Source organism: Plectropomus leopardus, chromosome 12, assembly GCF_008729295.1.
Source record: "Plectropomus leopardus isolate mb chromosome 12, YSFRI_Pleo_2.0, whole genome shotgun sequence".
Lineage (NCBI taxonomy): Eukaryota > Metazoa > Chordata > Actinopteri > Perciformes > Serranidae > Plectropomus > Plectropomus leopardus.
Genome location: NC_056474.1, coordinates 25,947,392 through 25,967,212, shown reverse-complemented (window position 1 = coordinate 25,967,212; position 19,821 = coordinate 25,947,392). Strand labels below are relative to the sequence as shown.

At 38.4% G+C, this 19,821-nt stretch overlaps 2 protein-coding genes across 3 annotated transcripts in view; one reads left to right on the top strand and one right to left on the bottom strand.

Moving 5' to 3' along the window:
* Window positions 1-388: 388 nt before the first annotated feature.
* gtpbp4 (GTP binding protein 4) lies at window positions 389-9,709 on the bottom strand. The gene is made up of 17 exons (XM_042498287.1): window positions 9,598-9,709; window positions 8,508-8,678; window positions 8,292-8,395; window positions 8,031-8,167; window positions 7,664-7,764; window positions 7,367-7,459; window positions 6,533-6,724; window positions 5,150-5,215; window positions 4,790-4,879; window positions 4,569-4,679; window positions 4,387-4,464; window positions 4,207-4,258; window positions 4,016-4,116; window positions 2,725-2,922; window positions 2,078-2,143; window positions 1,437-1,580; window positions 389-1,213 (listed from the first exon to the last, which is right to left on the bottom strand). Exons 1-17 carry the CDS (start codon window positions 9,643-9,645, stop codon window positions 1,061-1,063), a joined length of 1,905 nt encoding a protein of 634 aa, XP_042354221.1. The 5' UTR covers window positions 9,646-9,709; the 3' UTR covers window positions 389-1,060.
* A 1,621-nt stretch (window positions 9,710-11,330) lies between these two features.
* LOC121951497 (la-related protein 4B-like) overlaps window positions 11,331-19,821 on the top strand; it is a 40,656-nt gene continuing 32,165 nt past the window's right edge. For both annotated transcript variants that reach the window (XM_042497839.1, XM_042497838.1), the window contains exons 1-2: window positions 11,331-11,863; window positions 16,458-16,591. In XM_042497839.1, the coding sequence (XP_042353773.1) occupies window positions 16,511-16,591 (81 nt within the window). In that variant the 5' untranslated portion in view covers window positions 11,331-11,863; window positions 16,458-16,510. The remainder of the gene's footprint in view (window positions 11,864-16,457; window positions 16,592-19,821) is intronic.

Below are 19,821 nucleotides of genomic sequence, written 5' to 3'. Positions count from 1 at the left end.
CATAATCGCCGGCCCCTTCAGAGAAAAAAGATATTTTTACTGTAGGCTCTTATTAATGAATAAAAATACCAGCAGAATTAAAGAGTTGTTGACAGCTTGTACAACAAGTAATATATCAGGTGTGTGTCTTGGACAGAAGCTTGGATGCTCAAATAGATAAAAATCCATATAGACTTTGATCTGTCCACTTTCTCTATGTGACAGAAAGGAATGCCAACCAAAAATAGTAAAGTAACAAAAAATAAACAAAATAAATTTCCAACTACATACAGGTTATCATAGAGGTGAAGTTAAAACACAGAGGGGGTTTTATACACGGCATGACTTCGGCTTTTCAAGATAAAAGCAGACCTCATAGATGATTTATGTTAAACACCCTGACACACAGTTTAGTTCAGGTGAATATTTATTTGGCTCCCTTGTTGACAAATATCTTCTCAAGGAGAGACATGTAAAGGAAGTATCATCATTACTTCATCCAAAGCAAACCCAGCATTTCCTGAGCCACGTACAAGCTGTAAGGTAAAAGTTCACTTAACTGCTTTTGCCAAGAGAAAAAACTTGTGAAATTGCATACAAATCAGTTTAACAACTACATATTTGACATATTTTTGTTAATCAGGATGTATGTTTGATCAAGGCAACCGCAGTAATTTCATAAGAGATAAACTGTCACACAATTGCTTTCTGGGTCTCTGCTTTTTCATTTAGTTTTACGATTTCTTTGATTTTCAGTTTTACTTTTATGAGCAAAACCTTGAGAGCTGACAAATAAGAGACAAACAGCTATTATAATTGCTAATCATTTAAATGGGTTGATGCATTTTCCCAGAGGTTTTACAGTTTCTTGTGGCACAGCCATCCTCAAGGATGACACTCTCATCACGTCACATAAATATGAAATGACCAGGGTTTCCTGTTTTCTAAAGAAAATATGTTTCTCATGTTCCTCTATTTTTACTCTGTAGCAAATGTATAGAATGAAGAAACAAACAATATGTCCCCAAAGAAGACTCTTTTCCAAAAGTGTCCAGGTCTCAACAGTCCAGAAAAAGCAGTTTTATCTGCGATCGGTGGTGCCAGACTTCCTCTTCCCGGCCAGGAGGTGTTTGGGTTTGAGGTCAAAAACGTGTCTGTCTGCCTCTCCCTTCTTGCCTTGGCGGTTCATTCCTTTCTGGGAGTTCTTCATCATCTTCTTTGCCTTCTTTGCCATCTGAGGATCAAACAAAGAAGACACTGACATGAGTTATCTTCAAAATAAGTTTCAGAATCAGGATTTATTTAATGCACCACTGCCTTGTTTTTCCCACATTAAAAAAAGAGGTGACAGTTTCTCAGAAATAATGTTAATTAGTCTTCCACATAAAATCCAGTTAATTATCTTTTAGAGTTAGGATGACAAAGAAACTAAGCCAAGTAAAGACACTGTCACATACCTTTGGATCTCTTAAACCAGACTGGTCTCGTGGTGGACGGGAGGCACTCTGGCTGCGGACTTTGGAGGTCGGAGGGGCTGAAGCTTCACGTTTACGTTTCTTAGCGATGCTGCGGGACCGTCGGGCTTGTTGTGCATAGTGGCTCTAAAAATGTAAGAGGAAAATACTTGTAAATCAGTGCTTCGTGTGGGAAAATATTCCTTTAGCAAGTTTCACAAGATTTACTTTATGAATTGTAAGGTCTTATTTAGTTAGTGACTCAATTCTGTCATGTTTTGGGTTGAGATTACGCTGGCAAAAGTAGCACAGGACAATATTTGAATTAAAGGCCTCGTGATTAAAATATAATCTTGAAGTAGTGGTAAAATAGCTACTGAAAATGTCATTATTTTAGGATTTTTAAGTGCAATAGGGTGGCGGCCTTGACTACTGCAACTGTGAATCATAAAGCCCATTTACACTGTTGACAATACTCCATATACAGTTCTAAAATTTTCTTTTCCTTTTCACAAATGTGTATGTGTAATATTTCTCACATAAAATTATGAACAGGACACAGTCCAAATGATCAACACTACTATACCACACTATATAGAGTCGATTATATTTCCTGTATTTTCTGATCTAAAGGAGGAACTTACACCGTCTTTGTCATTCATGTCCAGACCGAGGTCACCCATCTCCTTCTCTAGCTTCTTCCTTTCAACCTGTACACATTAAACACACATGCAGACACAGTGGTGGTTACAGTTGAATTTTGGTCATATCTACACTCAAACAAAAGCACACACTCGAAATACCTAAAAAATTGAGACATAATAATTTGGGTAGAAGTCTCCACTAGGTGACACACTCAAAGTAGGAAAATTTAAGGGTCTTTTCAAATAAAAAATGCTCTAGGATTATGCTAAAATTTTATGGATTATTTCAATTTTTTTACTCTGAAATTTGTCAGGATTTTGTTATTAAATTAATAGTTCTGTTTTGCTTTAAATGTATGGGGAAAAAAAAGAACTACGAACCTAACCGCTTAAGTCTAAAGGTCTTACACCAAGCATACAAAGTATATTTTATTTAGAAAGGAGACACCTATGAACAACCACAGTTAATGTGGGTAATGTCTCTGTTTTATTCCTCATATCAAAATTTCCTCTATGTTCCAACACTGACAATTATGAACTGATGCTAAATCTAGATACACCAGAAAACGCATTTACTATTTCTTGGATGGTTGAAGTTCTCTGTCGTCAGTACATTGGCGGCAGACATATATTTACGGCATCCTCACCTTGGTGACAGTCCTGGGCATGCGAGGCCCATGCACGTCCTTCTCTTTGGACTTTTCAACCATGAGCTGCTTCTTTTCGCGGATCTGTTTGGCCAGAACGCGGATCTCTTGCATCTCTTCGTCTTCGCTCTCATCGTCAGAGTCGTACTCTCCGGCTCGCTCCCTCAGCTCCTCCTCCTTCTCCAGCTGCTCCAGTTTCTGTGGGATGGGAAACAGAGACCTCAAATCATTAAAAATTAAGTCTATATACCTTTACTTTGCTCCTCTAGGAAATCAAGGAAACTAGATTCCTTTAGTTTTTTTTTTATCTAACTGGGTGAGCATCAGAGTATGCTGGCTGATAAATGCAGAGATGAGTTTAAGGAAATAGGCAACACAAATAACTATCACAAGATCAAAATTAATATGTAAAACCATAAATAACTGACAAAAAGGATCGTGCAGAAGATCATATTTAACAGACTATATCTATCTAAAACCACCAACCAATTAAATAAGACCAGTGTAAAGCTTTCGCATAATACGATAAAAAAAAAAACAGCCAAAGGGGACAGTTTTGAATTTTAGCACAATTACTTTAACTCTTTACAAAAGAGCGAGTTTTCTAATTTACTATATACTAAATACTTTTTGTAGAGACCAAGGGAGCTTAATACATTAAAACTCTTGTGTGGAGTTCAGTGCAGGCTTTAGGGTCTGCTAATAGAAATGAGGAACATAGTTGCCGACACAGCTTTGTCCCTTGACAAGATGAACTATAAAAGAAAGACTACATAGCAGTGTATAGCCTGGCTAAGATAGTTGCACCACATATAAAACAACCCATAAAACATAAGGCATTGCAATTATAGAAGACCAAGTGCAAAATGTGGTACACAAAGATGCGTGGGTCACATCATCAGGGATGATGACCATGTGCAGCAGCAGGGTTGCAAATTGTAAGCAGAAGCCACATACTGGCATGTACATTTCAAAATGTACAGATGATGTTTTTGGAGCCTCTGCGAGCTCAAACGTTTCACTTGTCTTCTTTACTATATTAAGTGAACAACGCTGGGTGTGACTGATATTTTGTAAATGAAGCAGTAACTTATGTTAAAGCTGCTCCCTGGTTCAAGTTGCTGATTCAAAATAGACATTTTATTTTAAAACTTAAGTGAGAATCTGCCTCAGGCACTACAACCACACCCGAGGACATTGCGTTACAGCAGACAGCTGGAGTTAGTTTAAATTACAATCTACCAAGAGAGTTGGGAGTGGGAGTTTCCCACTTCACTCTGCAGAGACTCACCTTCATGATTTCAGGATCAATGTAATCTGCAATGTTGTGGCCCTCCCAAACCTCGGGGATCTTATCATGCTTCTCATCCTCGTTCATCAGATCCCAGTATTCTAAACAAGACAATATCATTATTGCAGATTTAAGCGTTTACTTTCTACAAATTTTTTACTTGTGTTGCTTTAAAAGAAAAAACTTCTCACTCTGTAGGTCCAGAACGTAGTCATCACCAAGCTCCATCTCCAGATCTCTCTCCTGCAAGATAAACGATGAAATGGTTTACTGTACAGTCACACAGGGCACAGTTCGGTGTGCCACGTCTCATTTTAATGAAAGCCCTGTTGTGACTTTGTCCTCGTGCCTGATGTTAACATGGGACATACCAGTTTGCGTTTGGGTGCGTCCACCTCCATCGCCTTCTTGCGCATCAAGGCTCCTTCTGGGATGAAAGGAGGTCTCTCCTGCAAATGACAATATAAAAAATAATAAGGCTTCATATCAGTGAAAAGCAAAAATGAGGATGTAATTTTATCAGACGTCAGATCAGACCAGGGCTCGTTCTTACCTTGTCATCTCTCTTGGTGGGCATAGCCAGGTGGAGCCTGTTGAGAACATCATGGACCTTCTTGCTCTTCATCTTGGTGTCAACGCGATGTGCGAGGAGCCGGTCGCAGGCCTGAAAACACACAAACCACGAATCACAACTTATTCTCAGCAACAATGTAACACTTTATTCCTATACCCCTCCAGGGCTCAAGAGGGAGTCAGGAGTCTGCCGCAGCTCACCTCAGTTTTAACTTGCATGACTCCCTCCTCGGTCAGGGTGCTGGTCTCAATCACAGGGATCCCTTCAGCAGAGAGATCTGCAAAGATTTTCTGACAGCAAAAAGAACGACAGGCAAAGGTGTGACTATAAGGTCAAGTTATAGCTTTAATATTTGTGCTAATAAACCCTCACTCTCTACAGTTTCATATACAGATTTCACAAAAACAAACAAGTGGTTCTTAGAATTAGAATCAGCTCTGCAGTATACTCCTATGTGTTATGCATCTTGTCCATGTGATTTTGGTGGGGGGGGAAACAAAATCAAAGCCTCGTCACAACTTAGGCAGATCAAACTGTGTCTTAACTGTTGAATCACTCACCTGGTTCTCCTCAGACAGCTCATTGATCTTCTTCACATCACATTTGTTGGCCACAATGATGAGAGGCTGCAGGGAGCGAGACATCAGCATTACTTCAATTACTTGCACTTTGAGGTGTTCCATTGTAAAGCCAGTATTTATTCACCTTTTATTTAATCCCAAAGAGAGTCATTGTGGTTTTCCCTCATTTGCTCAGAGTTTAAGGGGTTGGGTATAGGGAGCCTAAAATTTGGAAAAGCGAACAAAATGTATAAAACCCAGGTGATGAGCTTTTTCCTGTCAATGTCTGCAAGTAAAAGTTTGCACCTTCTGTGCTCCCATGCTTATAATATAACAGAGAGGAGCTAGCGCTCAAAAGTGTCTTTTCTTAAAATAATTCATTAAATTGATAAAGCATAATCACCATGCAAAACTAATTTTGTGCAGGAAATTAGACTGTCAAATGAGAAAACATTTCCTGCAGCCGGGTGCAAGAATTGAAATGTCATAGTCATAATAACCTAAAAATAACTGCTGCACAGATGTCCAATCCAAGTATTTGCTCAAGTCAAATTTGAGAATATTAAAAATTAAGATTGTGAGATTTCTTTAATTTACCTTTTAACCAAAAAGAAAGTAAGTATCTCTGTTTTTATGGCAAGAGTCAGTTCACAGCAGCCTATGAGAGCCTTGTCAAATCACAGAGTGGCACAGCAAAATTCATCTGTGCATCACAAAAAAAAAAAAAGGTCACACTCAAAATGTAGTAGTGTCAAAACTGAAGTTCTAAGGTCAACAAAGTCAGCACAGTTTGTATTTGGTCACTGGAAGTAACAAAATATGCAAAATCACAGTGCAAATTCAGTCTTTGCAACATATTCCACCAATTACAGCAATTCTCTGCTTTTTTTTTTTTTTTTTTTAAATTAGTCAGTCACAAACGTTTTAATAGCTTCTGTGACCAAACCCTAAATCTCTAACAATATCAAACCCTTGTTAGTTCTGGGAACGTTTAAAAAGTGATAAATCTTGGCATCTAAATCCAGAAAAATTCAAACTAAATCCAAAATCATCTCTCTTTTAAAGAAATCTTTATTTATTCAGGGAAGACTCACTGAGAGCTAATCGTTCTCTGTCCTGCTTTGCTCAAAGGCACCAAAGTGGTCGTAATAATGTTATTTTTTGGTATCACAGGCCCACCTTTAACCTCGAGGGCACCACATTAAAAATAAAGTACTTCATCCAGAAAAAGCTAAAATATTTCACATATCTCTTATATCAGCTATGAAGAGGAAGAAAACTGGAGTTTGCAAGTTTTCTGACATCATTATCACATTGATGAGTAATGTTGTCTCTGCCACTTGCTGCTGAAAAAAAAAAGAACTGTAACAACACACGTCTGACCTTGTTTGCAAACAGGGGTCGGATGTTGTTGAAGAGCTCCAGCTGTTCCTGCAGAGTGTGACCGCACTGCTCAGACACGTCCATGACGTAAAGAACCGCAGCTCGCAGGTGAGCCAGAGCCGTGATGGCCTGCATCTCGATGGTGTTCCTGTCCTCCAGAGGGTGGTCCAGGATACCAGGGGTGTCTACCACCTACACACACACAGAGAAAAAAAGTTAGCATAAGAATAGCCAGTGTGACCGGACCAAAGTGTGAAATAGTACGGGAAAAGACAAATGCCTGCACATTAAACACATTTATAATAGCTAAACCTCTAATATGGCAAGAGACATTAAGGCTGTTTTTTTAGACCATAAAACATGTCAGCACAACACAATTTCAGTACAAATGACAACATTAAAACACAAAAGAAGCCTGTCATAATGACTCAGTCACTGCTTATGTGTTGAAAAAAGGGTCCTTTTATAAAAACATACTAAAAATATCTACATTACTTTATTATATTATATTTCTGGCCTGAAATTTGTTAAATTATTATTAAACACTTTGGACCTGGAAACATCAAGTAAAAGGTAAATACGCATATTGCAAATTTAAGAGCATGCATATTTATTAACAAAAAAAAATCAAAATGAACACATCAATGTGTTTTCAGCAAAAACACATCAACACGAATAAAAAAATAATAATATTAATAATTCTACTGCACTGTATCTCCAGTTCATGTTTATAATATAGCGTAAGTTAAAACACATATGAAGCAAGAAAACATGTCTGGGGAGGGGGGAAGAAACCGTGAGTGAAGGGTGACAGTAAGAGCTGGTGCGTCTTACCTGCCAGCGGAGATATCTGTAGTCCATGTGACCCACAAACAGAGACTTGGTGGTGAACGCGTAGGGCTGGACATCAACATCCGCTCTGGTCACCTGACAAGGAGGAAGACCATTTACACTCTGTTAACTCTACGTTAACATAAAGGGACTGAAACCAATGATTCCTGTAGATTACAGAGAGCTGTTGAAACTAAGAATCCTACGTAAAGCAGCCCTTTAAAAGAGAATACTTAAACTTGAATTTTTCATCAGAATGGAGCAGTCTCAAACACTCATTATTTCTGGACAGCTGTTTACCTTGTTGATGAAACTGGACTTGCCGACGTTGGGGTAACCGCACAGAAGCAGAGTCCTCGTGTTGGGGTCAATGGTCGGCAAACGGGACAGATGCTGACGCACTGTTGACATGGAGATTAGTTATTTTCACATATTGCAAGACTGAAAAGACAGATAAAGGTAGAAAATAAGGCTAATAAAAATCTCTCAACTGACAGGAAAAGTACAAAAAAAGGGGACATGTCAACAGAAATAACATAGTAGCAGAATCTGATCCATCTGACCAATTTGAAGCAAACACGTAATAAATTAATTTAAGAAAAAATACTTATTTTCTGCAAGGACTCTGAGAGCATTTTAGCCACTATGCATCTTTTTAGATTATTACCTTGTTCCAGATACTCCAGACTTGACTTCTGCCGTTTCAGGATGGTGCACATACGACCTAGAGCGGCTCTCTTCAGCTGTTTACACCGGTACAGAGAATCTCCATACTTCATCAGGCGCACATAGTCTTTAGCAACACTGGAGGGGAGTTTAAAAAAATGAATTGTTAATTTACCATGTTGCTTCCTTCTCTTTTATAATTATCATGATTATGTATTAGATCTTGTTACATGTATATTTGTGCATGTTTAGACAAACTTACTTATCAATCAAATTCTTGGCGATGTTTATCTGTCCCAAGGCCAACTTATAATGGTCTTTGTCATACAGCACGTTCATCAGATCAGCGTAGAATGGATGGATGTCCTGAGGGAAAAAACAGCGCATTATCAAATTTTACAAACTGATCACATTGACTGAAGTCAGACAAAGGGAAAAAAATTGTTATTTAAAGCACATAAGGAGCATCTTGACTTACGTCGAGCTTGGGGAAGTCAGTGAGGATCTGCGTGAGGCGGTCATGGTAGTTCTGCTGGGTGAACTTCACTTTTCGCATGTAAAAATGTCGAATGCGGTGGATCTGGTAATGTTTGTGTACCACTGTGGGTGTCTTCCTTTGTGTTTTAGATAAAGTGATGTCGATGAAATCCTGCAGAGAGGAGAACAGTTTGCAAAGTTTATGTGAAGGGAAGTGCCATTTTTACTACACATATTATTCACTTTATTACAAACCAGATACGTTTACCATTTTTGGCATTTTATTTTTGGGAAAGCATGAGATTTTTCACTAAAGCAGTTTGCAGCTTTAAAGTATTTGCTTCATCTGTTATGCCTTGGGCTTTTACTGCCTTGTACCTTTGCCTTGGCAAATGGTGCTTGGCTGAGTTTTTAAGTGACTGCAAATTTGAGTGTCACATTATTGGTTTATTCAATCTATCAACACGGTACCATGCACTGGAACAGCTACTTAACATGTATCCACAAAAACATGCAGTTTCACCCAGAAAAATCTCGTGTAGACCGTTTTTCTTAAGACTTCTGCCAAAATTCATTAACAAATTTTTCATTTTAATACGTGAGTGCAAAAGCGGACAATTTATTTAAAAAACCCATTATATATAATGTCCACAACTCATCCATGTCCTATTGTCAATTCGGCATACAAGTAATACAAATAAAAGCTCTAAAACTTTTGTGACATGATTCTACGTATCCTTGCTCTTGGGGGGGATGAAGATTAAACTTCCAGATTGTCTTACGGTGTTTGTTATGGGACACCTTGGCTTATGTCTGCTTTGACAATTTTTGGACTAATCATCAGGAATTGGCTGTTTGATCTCACTTTTCTCCTTTCCTCTTCTGGTACACTATCTAACGTTACACACGATACATGGACATACTTGGATGGGAACCTGCTGCTGTCTCTTTACACCAGCTCAGCACGTGTTTTCCTTCCCGACAGGATCCCACCATGTTTTCTTCTATCTTCCACTGTCTCTCAAAGCTCAACAACAAAGCAGCCAAAACAACGCCCGTTTGAAACGCTAAAGAGGAGGAACAAAACTTACCTTTGCGGTGGGAACCACCATAATCTTCTTGAAATTATAAAGTGCCATTTTGTCGGGACACGTTGTAGTCCGCTGACGGCACGGGGAAAGGAAAGCTCCTCTTTCCGTTAAAACCGGAAGAGACGCTGAAAAAACACTTTGGCCAGTTTTTCTGCAGATCGCCCCCCTGTGTCCGAATACAGACACGTCAAGAGAAGAACAAAAATTTTGTTTTTCAAAATGGTAAAAAAAAAAAGAGACAAAAAAAAATTATATTATTATTGAAATTATTTTACGTGTATTTTGAAATTCACTCTCTTGCACATTCATGCACACAACGGTTCAGCTCACTCATTTTAAAACATATAGTGTAACACACACACACACACACACACACACACACACACAAGTATTAAATGTTTTTTGCTTCTACTTTTACACCGTGGTTGCTTAGCGGATAAACCTTAAAGTAAAAACTCTCCTTCTGTCATGTTGCTTTCACTGATTAAAGCCGATCTGCTCTGTTCCTGTATTATTATTATTACTATAATGAACGTTTAGTTGATAATGATGATAACTGATATGATAATTGATTAATAGTAGTAGTAATAATAATAATAATAATAATAATAGTAATCATAATAACAATAATGATAATAATTATAATAATAAGAAAAAGTATTTAGTTGAATTTAAACTATTCATTCAAGGTTGAGGGAAATATCCATAGGATATAAGCAAACAATTAAGAGATGGACTTTTTAGTGTAGTGGGAGTGTTTTGGAGTGAAAAAGGTGTGTCGTACAGTGTAGTGGGTGTGTTTTATTGTGGAGTTGGGGCTCTTTGAGACTGCAGCCCGATCCGTCTCGGGAAATGCATAGACGCCTCCGGGTTCAGTGCTGCACCAGAGAAAGGAAAAATACGAGGAGGTCTCACTCTGCTGAGTCCATCTGTACCACCCACTCAAACAACGGGTTTTACTAATATAAAAATTACTGCTGGAGCTTTCTGTACTGTACTGTACTGTAGTGTAGCCTATTCTGTATTGTACTGACCGTATAAAATAGGACTGTACGGTATACTGTGCATACCATACCTTACTTCACTACTTTCACTACACAAACATCCTCAGGGAACTGCTTTTATTGCACTTACCAGTTGTTTAATTTTTTTTTAACAATACCTAAATTTTAATTTCTATGACTTGTATTTATATTTTGCAGCTATTGCACTGCACCTGCTGCTGTAACACAAGAATTTCCCAATTTGGGATCAATAAAGTACATCTGTCTATCTATTTGGGATACAACCATAGAGTCTATAGCTATTTTCTCTGTTAATATTTTCAGTTTACTATAACAGAGGATATAAAGAAAACAGAAATCATTAACTTCTAAGACAGTGGAATTTAGTTACTAAAAAATACTTAAAATGATTAATCAATCATCAAATTAGTTGATTAATGTAACAGTTGATAATCGATCAAATTATCATTGCAGCTCCACTATCTATATCTAACCCTGGTCCTGGGTACTGTGTGTATATCTAGATGAAGTCTATAGTATAATTTTGAAATAGCCATTATTAAACGCATGCATTGTTTTTAAGGCATTTTAAATGGCACAATTTGAGGCCGGACGACTGGCCTCTGGTGAGTGCTCCATCAACTGTAATATAGACGATCTCTGTGCTGCACACGAAAGGGAAAGGAAACAGCGACTTCTCCATTCCGACCCCCCTCCCCTCCTCTCTCATCTTTAGCTGTACCGAGTGTTTGATCGATCGGAAGCGTTGAGACGAGTAACGTTTATTCCTCGGTTTCAGGGTGTTTTGGCTGGTTTTTGACTCCCCTTCCCACAAAGCCTGTTGTTGACCGTGAGGAATTTGCTTCGCGTGAAATTTCCAGGCGCCAGATTTATCGAGCACAAAGTTGACAGGCAAGCTAGCTAGCTAGCCACCTAGCTAACTCTTGGCTAGCTTACTCGCTAACTAGCTTGCAGTGCTGGTCGGAGAAGCCCATTTTTTGCAGGCAGTTTTGGGGGGCGTCGATTTGTCATTGCACTGCAACTAGTCGTGGTCACCCCCCTCCCCCCTGAAATCTGAAGGCTGTTTGCGGTTAGGTTTAGAGCGGTAAGCCCGTTGCTCCTAGCTAGCGTGCTCGATATAGCCTGCTAGCTAATACCCTGCGTATTTAGCCTGGAAGCCAACTCAAGGCCTCAGTCCAGCACCACCATCAGCTGCCACTACCACCACAGTATTTGCATTGCCGTGCAGTGAGAGTTGACAGGTGAGTAAGAAACTGTTTTCCAACTTATTCTTGTGTCAAATTGGATTAACAGTAAAGCAACAAACACGCAGACAGATACTGTTATGTCCCTGCTCTCTTAACTTGGGCAAAAGTTAGCTTGCTTGCTAACTAAATATTAGCCTGATTCAAAACGATGGGGGGGGGGGGTTGGGGAATCCGCGAAATCACGCCGGAGGTCGCCATCTTTCATTGGATGCTACGGCAAGCCAGCTAACTAGACATGGCTGCTACTTTTTAGCAAGAGTCAACTTTAAAACACAATGTTAGGGCGTGTTTAAGATTGAAACACCTCCCTTGTTGTTCATCTATTACCCAAATTCAGCCTGTACTTCGCTCCCATGGAGTCTGCATATTGCTAAGTGAAGGAGGAGTGTCGCTGTGCATGGCCCCTTGGCATGGGCATGGCATGTGAGCTGCAGTCTTTCTCGGCTGTGTCAGCTACTAAATGCGCCTGCATTGCGTCTTTAGTAGAAGTTGCAGCGATCGACTAGTAAAGTTGACGCACACAAACTCATTTGAAGCGAGCTGTAGCCTCGCTGGATGGAGATAAACATTGTTTCAACACCCCCACAGGAACATGTAGGATGCTTGGTGACCATCCTCCACCAGCGGTAACCCATCGACTATAAATAAACCCCTTTGGCCCCCTGTTGCATTTTTCTCCACAAGGCTTATTTTGGAACAACAGGGTAGCATTTGTGTTATAAATCACCTCTTATGATTATGCAGGGTGGAAACCAGGCAGAGGATGGAGGAGGAGGACCAGCAAAGCGTGTGTTTTGGTTCGGGCCTTGTCTAGACATTATGATTGACTCACTGCATTTGTAGAGGAAATGACATGTGCAGTGGCCAGGGTCAGTCTTTTTATGGGATGTATCAGGTCAAACTGCATTGTAAACGTTGCCAGGAGTCTTGTGATTACCCTTTGCCCTACATGACATAAATATCAAGACTTGGTCACTCTCAAAACAGTTATTTTTTGCATCGTGCTGCATGGTTGATTGTGTGTTTGTGAAAAGTATTGGCTTAAGCAGTTTAGGAACACAATGTGGGAAGCATTGATATTTATGTTATGTTCTGGTTAACTTGTGGATCCCTAAACTGTGTGGTTTTCAGGGATAAAGGAAAGACAACCTTGTTTTAAGTTGAATATTGTGCATTTTTTGGATCTATGGTGAGTTTTGTGACTCCTATGATCCCTCATGAAGTCAAACATTGGGAACCGGCTGTTGAGTTCACACAGCTTATATATGACAGCTGAAGTGTATAGTTTCCAAAACACAACAAACTGCCAGGATTTGCAGTAGAGTGGGATGTGTGTTGCCAAGTTTTGATCAGCTGCTCAGTTTTTTTGTTTGTTTTTTTTTTTTTTACAGAAAAGGCCTCTTTCCCAATTAGGCTTTTGAATGACTCACAGAAATCTTGGTCTAAATATGGCATGTAAATGATACAAAACCACAGAAATATATGGATTTAACATATCTCTTAACCCCTGTATTTATATTATTTGCAGTGCTATGGTGTGGCTATGGAAAACGCACACAAAAGTCACAGAAGTTAAAATGTACATTTCAGCTGGCAAACAGGTTTTAACGCCACTGTTCAGAAAGCCTGTCACACAACAGCTGTTTTGATAGCTGACTGGTATTGATGGAGAGATGTGTTTAGCCCCATTCATCACAGTGGCATGACACAAACACACATACACACACATGCCGTGTATGGGAATCAGTATGTGGATCAAAGGTCACCAGCTTTACAGCTATGCCATTCTTTTTCTGCTTTGTATGCAAACACAGCGAGGGCCCGTGTCAGAGACAGGCACCCGATTGTTGGTGTGGATTATCACTGCTTTACAAATGGCTCCAACAGGACAGAAAAGAAGGGGTTTCCAGTGATGTTTGGACTTGTTGGAGTTCTCCTCCTCACTTTTTTCTCTGAATGTGTAATGTTAAGGTCGGATGTAGAGGAAATGGTGAACCAGTTAGACTGCTAGAACTGAAATTGCTGCCTTAAAGATGCAAGAAAAGTGTTGAAAATTCAACTGAGTGCAGAAAATGTCACTGTAGAGCGTACACTACTATCCAAGATGTGGAGGTGATGGTCAGTTGTGCTGAAGCATTTAAATTGCAGATTGATAGAAAGTTAATTAAATTGAATCAAATTGTGAAATCCCATCGAACAGCATTTCTTACGTCTGCAAAGCCACTTTTTGCAGGCTCCTCACCCACGCTACAACTAGCATTTTTTTTGTTTGTTATCGAATAACCCACAGATTTTGTTAATATTATTTTTTAATAATTCAGTGTGTAAATAGTCAGTAAATGCTAAAATGAAATTGCCTTCACAAGCTCCCAGATCCCAGGTGACATTTTTATGCTGCTTGCTTTGTCTGACCACCAGTTTGAAAACTAAAAATACTAAAAAAAATACTTAACTCACACAAAACAGCAGTTATTCACATGTAGACACTGCAACCATTTTTTTTTTTGTTATTTTTGCGATTTTTGCTTAAAGCATTATATACAAGATTAATAGATTATCAAAACTGGTGACAATAATTTTTCTGATGACCAGCTAATTATTTCAGCTCTACTCTTGGCTGTTCTGTTGATGTTCATTTGCCAGTTTTGTCATCTCCTAAAACAAAAATAAGACCCAGTTGTCCATCACAGCCCAAATGGTCGCATATTGTTTTCTCGGTCTGTGCAAAAGGGTCATGCCCTTAAAATGAATCCATAGATTCATTGTTAATTTTATTTTTTACTACAAGAAATCTGACCAACAAACAGGGTTACCTGCGGCAAGTTAAAAATGCCACATTGGGCTAGTAAATCTAGCAACTCACTTGCCTGATTGGGCAAATAAAAATTAAAAAAAAGAATTAAATCCTTTTTTTGGAGCTCCTTCCGTGTCCTTCTCATCTCTGTTAAGAGTTGCACATGCACAGTACTGCACGAGCACTTGTTTGAAAATAACTTTGGGTAAAAAAGAAGTTCATGAGCTGTGTTGTAAGCAAACATTTCAGTTATTCTGGAAATAGTAGTATAGTTGGGTGGCATCAGAGGATGTGGGCAAAACTCCAATTATGTATTGCACAGTTCCCTGCAAGTTTGAGAGCAAGGGGAATAAAACGGCTTTGTACCCTCATATTTTCAGAAAATGTTGGAGTGCCATAACAGCTGACAACATCTCATATGCAAAGAAGGCCGCTGACAACCTTCCAGGGCTTTGCCAGTGCTTTTACAAAAAATGACAGTTAACCCAGTCTTTGTTATTTGATACTCACTAATAAATAATCAATATATTGGTAGAGGAGCAAGTAAAAATTACTTTAGGCATGAAGATTTCTGACCCTCTTGCCTGACTAAGCAAGTGAAAAAAATCCCTGACAAATGTGGAATCTGTCTGTGTTGTGCAAAAATTGGAGCCCCCCTCCCAGTAGATCAGGGGCACAGTACATACCATGAAGGCTGTGTCCTTACCTTGCCTGGGTTTGACACTGGACCAAGGCCATTTGTTGCACGGCCTTCTGTCACTCTCCTCTTACATATCCGTCTGTCACTATAAATAAAGCATAAAAAATGGCGAAAATATCATTTTAAAAAGTGCGAAAATTAAATGTAAAGTTTGATTCTACTTCACCTGTTAATCAGGTTGGCAAATTCAGAACGTCATTTTCCCTTTATATTTATTTTGGCTTGGCATCATGAGAGGCATGTTCTCATTTACTGTAAACCCAGTCAACAGGAAATGCAACATGTTTTTAACACGTCACGAAGATTTGAATTTAATCCAGGAGGCTGTTTGTTTGGTTGTTTCCATTTATATGTTTTAACATCTGTTTAAGTTGTCAAACCAAATGTGCAGGTCTGTCTGTGGATGTCAGCCTACTGTTAGATATTTACCTTTTAAACTTCACTCTACCTGTAACTTGCAAATTGAGTCGTGCTAATGTGTTAGCAGGAGTTGACTCTTCACATTTTGTCATCACATTGGTTTGAACCTGCCTCTTATAGTAGTAGTATTGTTTCTGTGTTTTGGCAAGAGTTGGTAAACTGCAGCTAAATCTGACATTAAACATAAATTTTGCCTATTTAATCAAAATATATATGTCACCTATATATATCTGTCAGTATTTACTGGAAAAGTGTGAGTAAATGTGAGTTCAGATGAATAACTTGGGGTCAGTGTCAACATAAAAGTTTAAAACTTTAGAGCTGTAACAATGCTTTTGCCGTTAAACATAAAGAAAAAAACAACTTCTGTTGTGTGAGCTCTGAACTTTTTTTTTTATTCACTATAGCATGCATTATTTTGTACACAAACAGGTATTTAAATCAAGCCACATTTGTATAAAAAAACATATAATGTCTCCCAAGTTATCTCAGGAGGTTGTTTTGTGTTATTTTAAAGTTCACTCATCCTCAACAGGCTTCTATTAAGTAACTATCGGACATTGCCCCCCCGGCCTTTTTCATCGTACACGTGTTACAACTGCTATTATGCCACAGTTCTGTTATAAACATCCATTCTTGGATCTAACTTGTTTGTCCCCTCCGCCCCCCTGTAGCTTACTTGGTGACACAGAGACTTCTCCCTGAGGAGCCAAGAAGCAGACGGCTCATGACTTCTGACCAGGACACGAAAGTTGTAGCTGAACCACAGGTGCAGCAAGTACAAGAGGCAAAAGAGAACTCTCATTTGGTGAGTTTTTACACACACACACACACACACACACACACACACACACACACACACACACACACTCACGCACCTCGGTTGATTTAAGTAATTTTCCAGTAGCCATAAAAAATCCCCAAAATGTTGTTGTTTAGTTATAGTATTGTATTAGACAATTGTAAAATATCATCATGTCAAATGGAAGATAAACTCTTAGTTATAGTGATAAATAAGATTGTCATACATGAAAATAATAAATTCATTCACTTCCTCCTTTAAGTTCATGGAAATTGTTGACAGTACAAATTAATTTCAAATTCTGAATTCATGAAAAGAGAGTAGCTCAACAATTAAAAGCTAAGCAATAACCACCAATAATGTAGAAATTTGTAGTTTGGGGGTATTTCCCATAAGGGTTGGAAATCCTTTTTTTATCTTGGGATATGTAGTTTTATATTTGTTTTTTGCTTTATACTATGACACAGCACAGTGTCTGTGATAGAATATCCAGATGAGATTGTGAGTCTTAAAATAATCTAACAAATTAGATTATTTTCATCTTCAGGTGATATGCCATTCAGTTCAATCATAACTTAATAATGACTTTTAAAAGTAAGCAATTATCAAAATAGTTTCCAATTATTATTTGTGTAAATTTACTCAAAATAGAATACTTCACAAATCAGACTAATGCAATTTTTAAGAATCAGACACAACCATAAAATAATTCAGAGGTTTGCAAAATTGTCCACAGTGGTCTTATTCAAGTAGAGATATGAAAATAAAAACATTATGTGGAAATCTCACAGTAAACATCACATCGCCCTCAGCTGGATGCTATCATGCAGCTGCTGTTCAGTTAAATCTAGTATTAAGTCAGATAAGAATGTTGTGTCACATGTTTTCTAGCTGTTTACTTGACTGATTTAAGTTGACTTCATTGTTTATTATCACATATTTGTCAAGTTATCAACATTTTGCAACAGAGCTGAACGTGAGATACCTGCTGTTGTGTCTTGTCAGTTGTCGTTTGTTTTTATTGCAGCCATCTGCTGGATGGATGATTGTGCTGCATTAGAGGTTCAGTGATTTTTTTGTTTTTAGGTGGGTTTTAAGCTAAAAATGCAGCCTGATTTGTGTTGTATTGAGATTGTAGTTGGGCAGTTGACAGTCTTACCAAGACTGAAATAAGGAGTTGAAGAGTGAAATGGAGTTTGAATTTGGACTAGAAACTTGTAGCTGTATGAGTCTTGGCCCTGCATACACATGCTTGCTGTGTGGCTTCGGCAGATAGTCAGTGGTCAATATTTTTAAGCACAGAAGTTAACATGCAAACTCAGCAGGAGTTGGCAGTAACTTCAACAGCGCTGTATAATGACCCTGAGTTATGCCTGCTTTATTCGGCTTGTTAATAGAGTGCCTCAGGAATGAGTCCTAAAACCTGGAAATGAGTTGGCATTTTTGCACCTCTGGTTCCCACCTCTCAAAGTCATTGGGTTTTTTGAATGGGTTTTTGGTTAGATGCCTGAAATAAGGTCTGTGGTTAACACAAGTCTAAGAGACTTTCATGTTTTGTTCTGTGACATAACATGTCAGTAAATACTCCCAACAGTGAACTTTTACGCTTTTATGTGTCTTATAAGAGGAGCTTGCTAACAAAATAGAGCTTGGTATCGCCACTGTTTTACTGAAATGATCTGCTTTCGATTTAGTATCGACTGTGAAAGAGATTCTCAGAGTCCTAATGCTGTAAAGTGTACAAGGAATTATTTTCAACTAGAATCGATTAAGAACTAGAATAGAATTTAATATTTTATAACTAAATGTAGTTTCTGGAACAGCAACAGTAACATTACAATGGCAAAATCTCTGTATAAACTCAATATTTCATTGGAAACACATCTAAATTGCCAATAAAATAAATCATATTCCTGACATCACAATACTGAGTGAGCTTTTGAAAGAATAAAAAACACAAAAGAGCTGTCAGTATCTGTCTCTCCCTCTGTCCTCTGTTCTGCTCTCTCTGCTGTAAAGGAGAGACGCTGTCTGCAGTGAAAGGTATTGCTGGTATATTTAAAAATGCGAGGCAAACTATGCGTACTGTAATGTTGCACATGAACAGTTGTTGCTGTTTTAGCTTGTTTGTAAGGATTTGCTAGAAGCTGAGGTAGTGCGCAGTGCCTGTGTCAGATATAAATTTTGCGGCGGACTGAGAACAGAGCAGACGGAAATATCACTTTTCTGTTTGTTGACATGTTAATGCTTGTTGAACAAGTGCATTGATAAAGTATTGGCTTTTTCCTTGCAAAGGTTTTGTTGAACTTATATTAATGAGCGATGTCATCAACCTGAGCAATTTTCTGCTCACTGTCTATGATTTTTAGATAAATAGAAATACTTTATTAATCTCGTGAGGGAAATTGTTTTGTTGCAGCAGCAAAGAAGACAGCAGCAACTAAATGAAATATTCGTTAAAAAGGGCAATATATATATATATATGTATATTTACAAGGACAAAATATATATACACAGGAAGGCAGAATAAAATAAAACGGAACAGAAAAAAATTAAATAACAATAATAATAATAACATATGTACAGTATGTACAGAGAACAAACAAACAAACAAAACGCCAAAACAAAATGTGCAAAAGTGAAGATGGATGTTTAGAAGACGCTCTCTAAGTCATAGTCAGTGTCCCTCCAAACTTGCTTGTTGACAAAGAGAGCATCATACCAGCCTCAACCTGCTTTTGACTGGTGTTGATTTCCCACACTGATTGTGTATAATAGAGAAGTGCTTTGTGAAGAAACATGAAGCAAAGGGGGAGAAAAAGCAACTCTCGTAACTTAATAACAATGACCTGTTTTTATTTCTCTCTTTCATGAGCCTGTAGTGGCCACTGTTGATCACAGGCATGACGTTATGTTCCTTGTTGGAGTGTGAAGTCCAAGACTTTTAAAACAGAGCGGTAGAGTAGAGCAGCAGCTGAGTTTTGATTCTCATGCCTTCATGGGATGTGACAACACAACATAATGCTTTATCGACTAAACCAACTGGAGCTTAAACTGAGGCCTTGTCAGAAAGAGCTTTTAGGACTAAAAATAAGATGAAAAGTTACATGCCATGGTAGCCTGGATTTCATTGTTGAGCATGTTTTAGCAGCTCTATGTCATGTTTGCTCTGCCTCGTATTGATAGTCTTTCCACAAAATCTGCAATGTGTGTTTGTTTTATTTCTCAACTGTGAT

Coding starts and splice junctions, on each gene's coding strand:
- gtpbp4 (XM_042498287.1), bottom strand. CDS start 9,645: ATGGCACTTTATAATTTCAAGAAGATTATGGTGGTTCCCACCGCAAAG. Junction 4,259..4,386: donor ACGCACCCAAACGCAAACTG/GTATGTCCCATG, acceptor TTTATCTTGCAG/GAGAGAGATCTGGAGATGGA. Junction 1,214..1,436: donor CTGGTTTAAGAGATCCAAAG/GTATGTGACAGT, acceptor TTTGATCCTCAG/ATGGCAAAGAAGGCAAAGAA.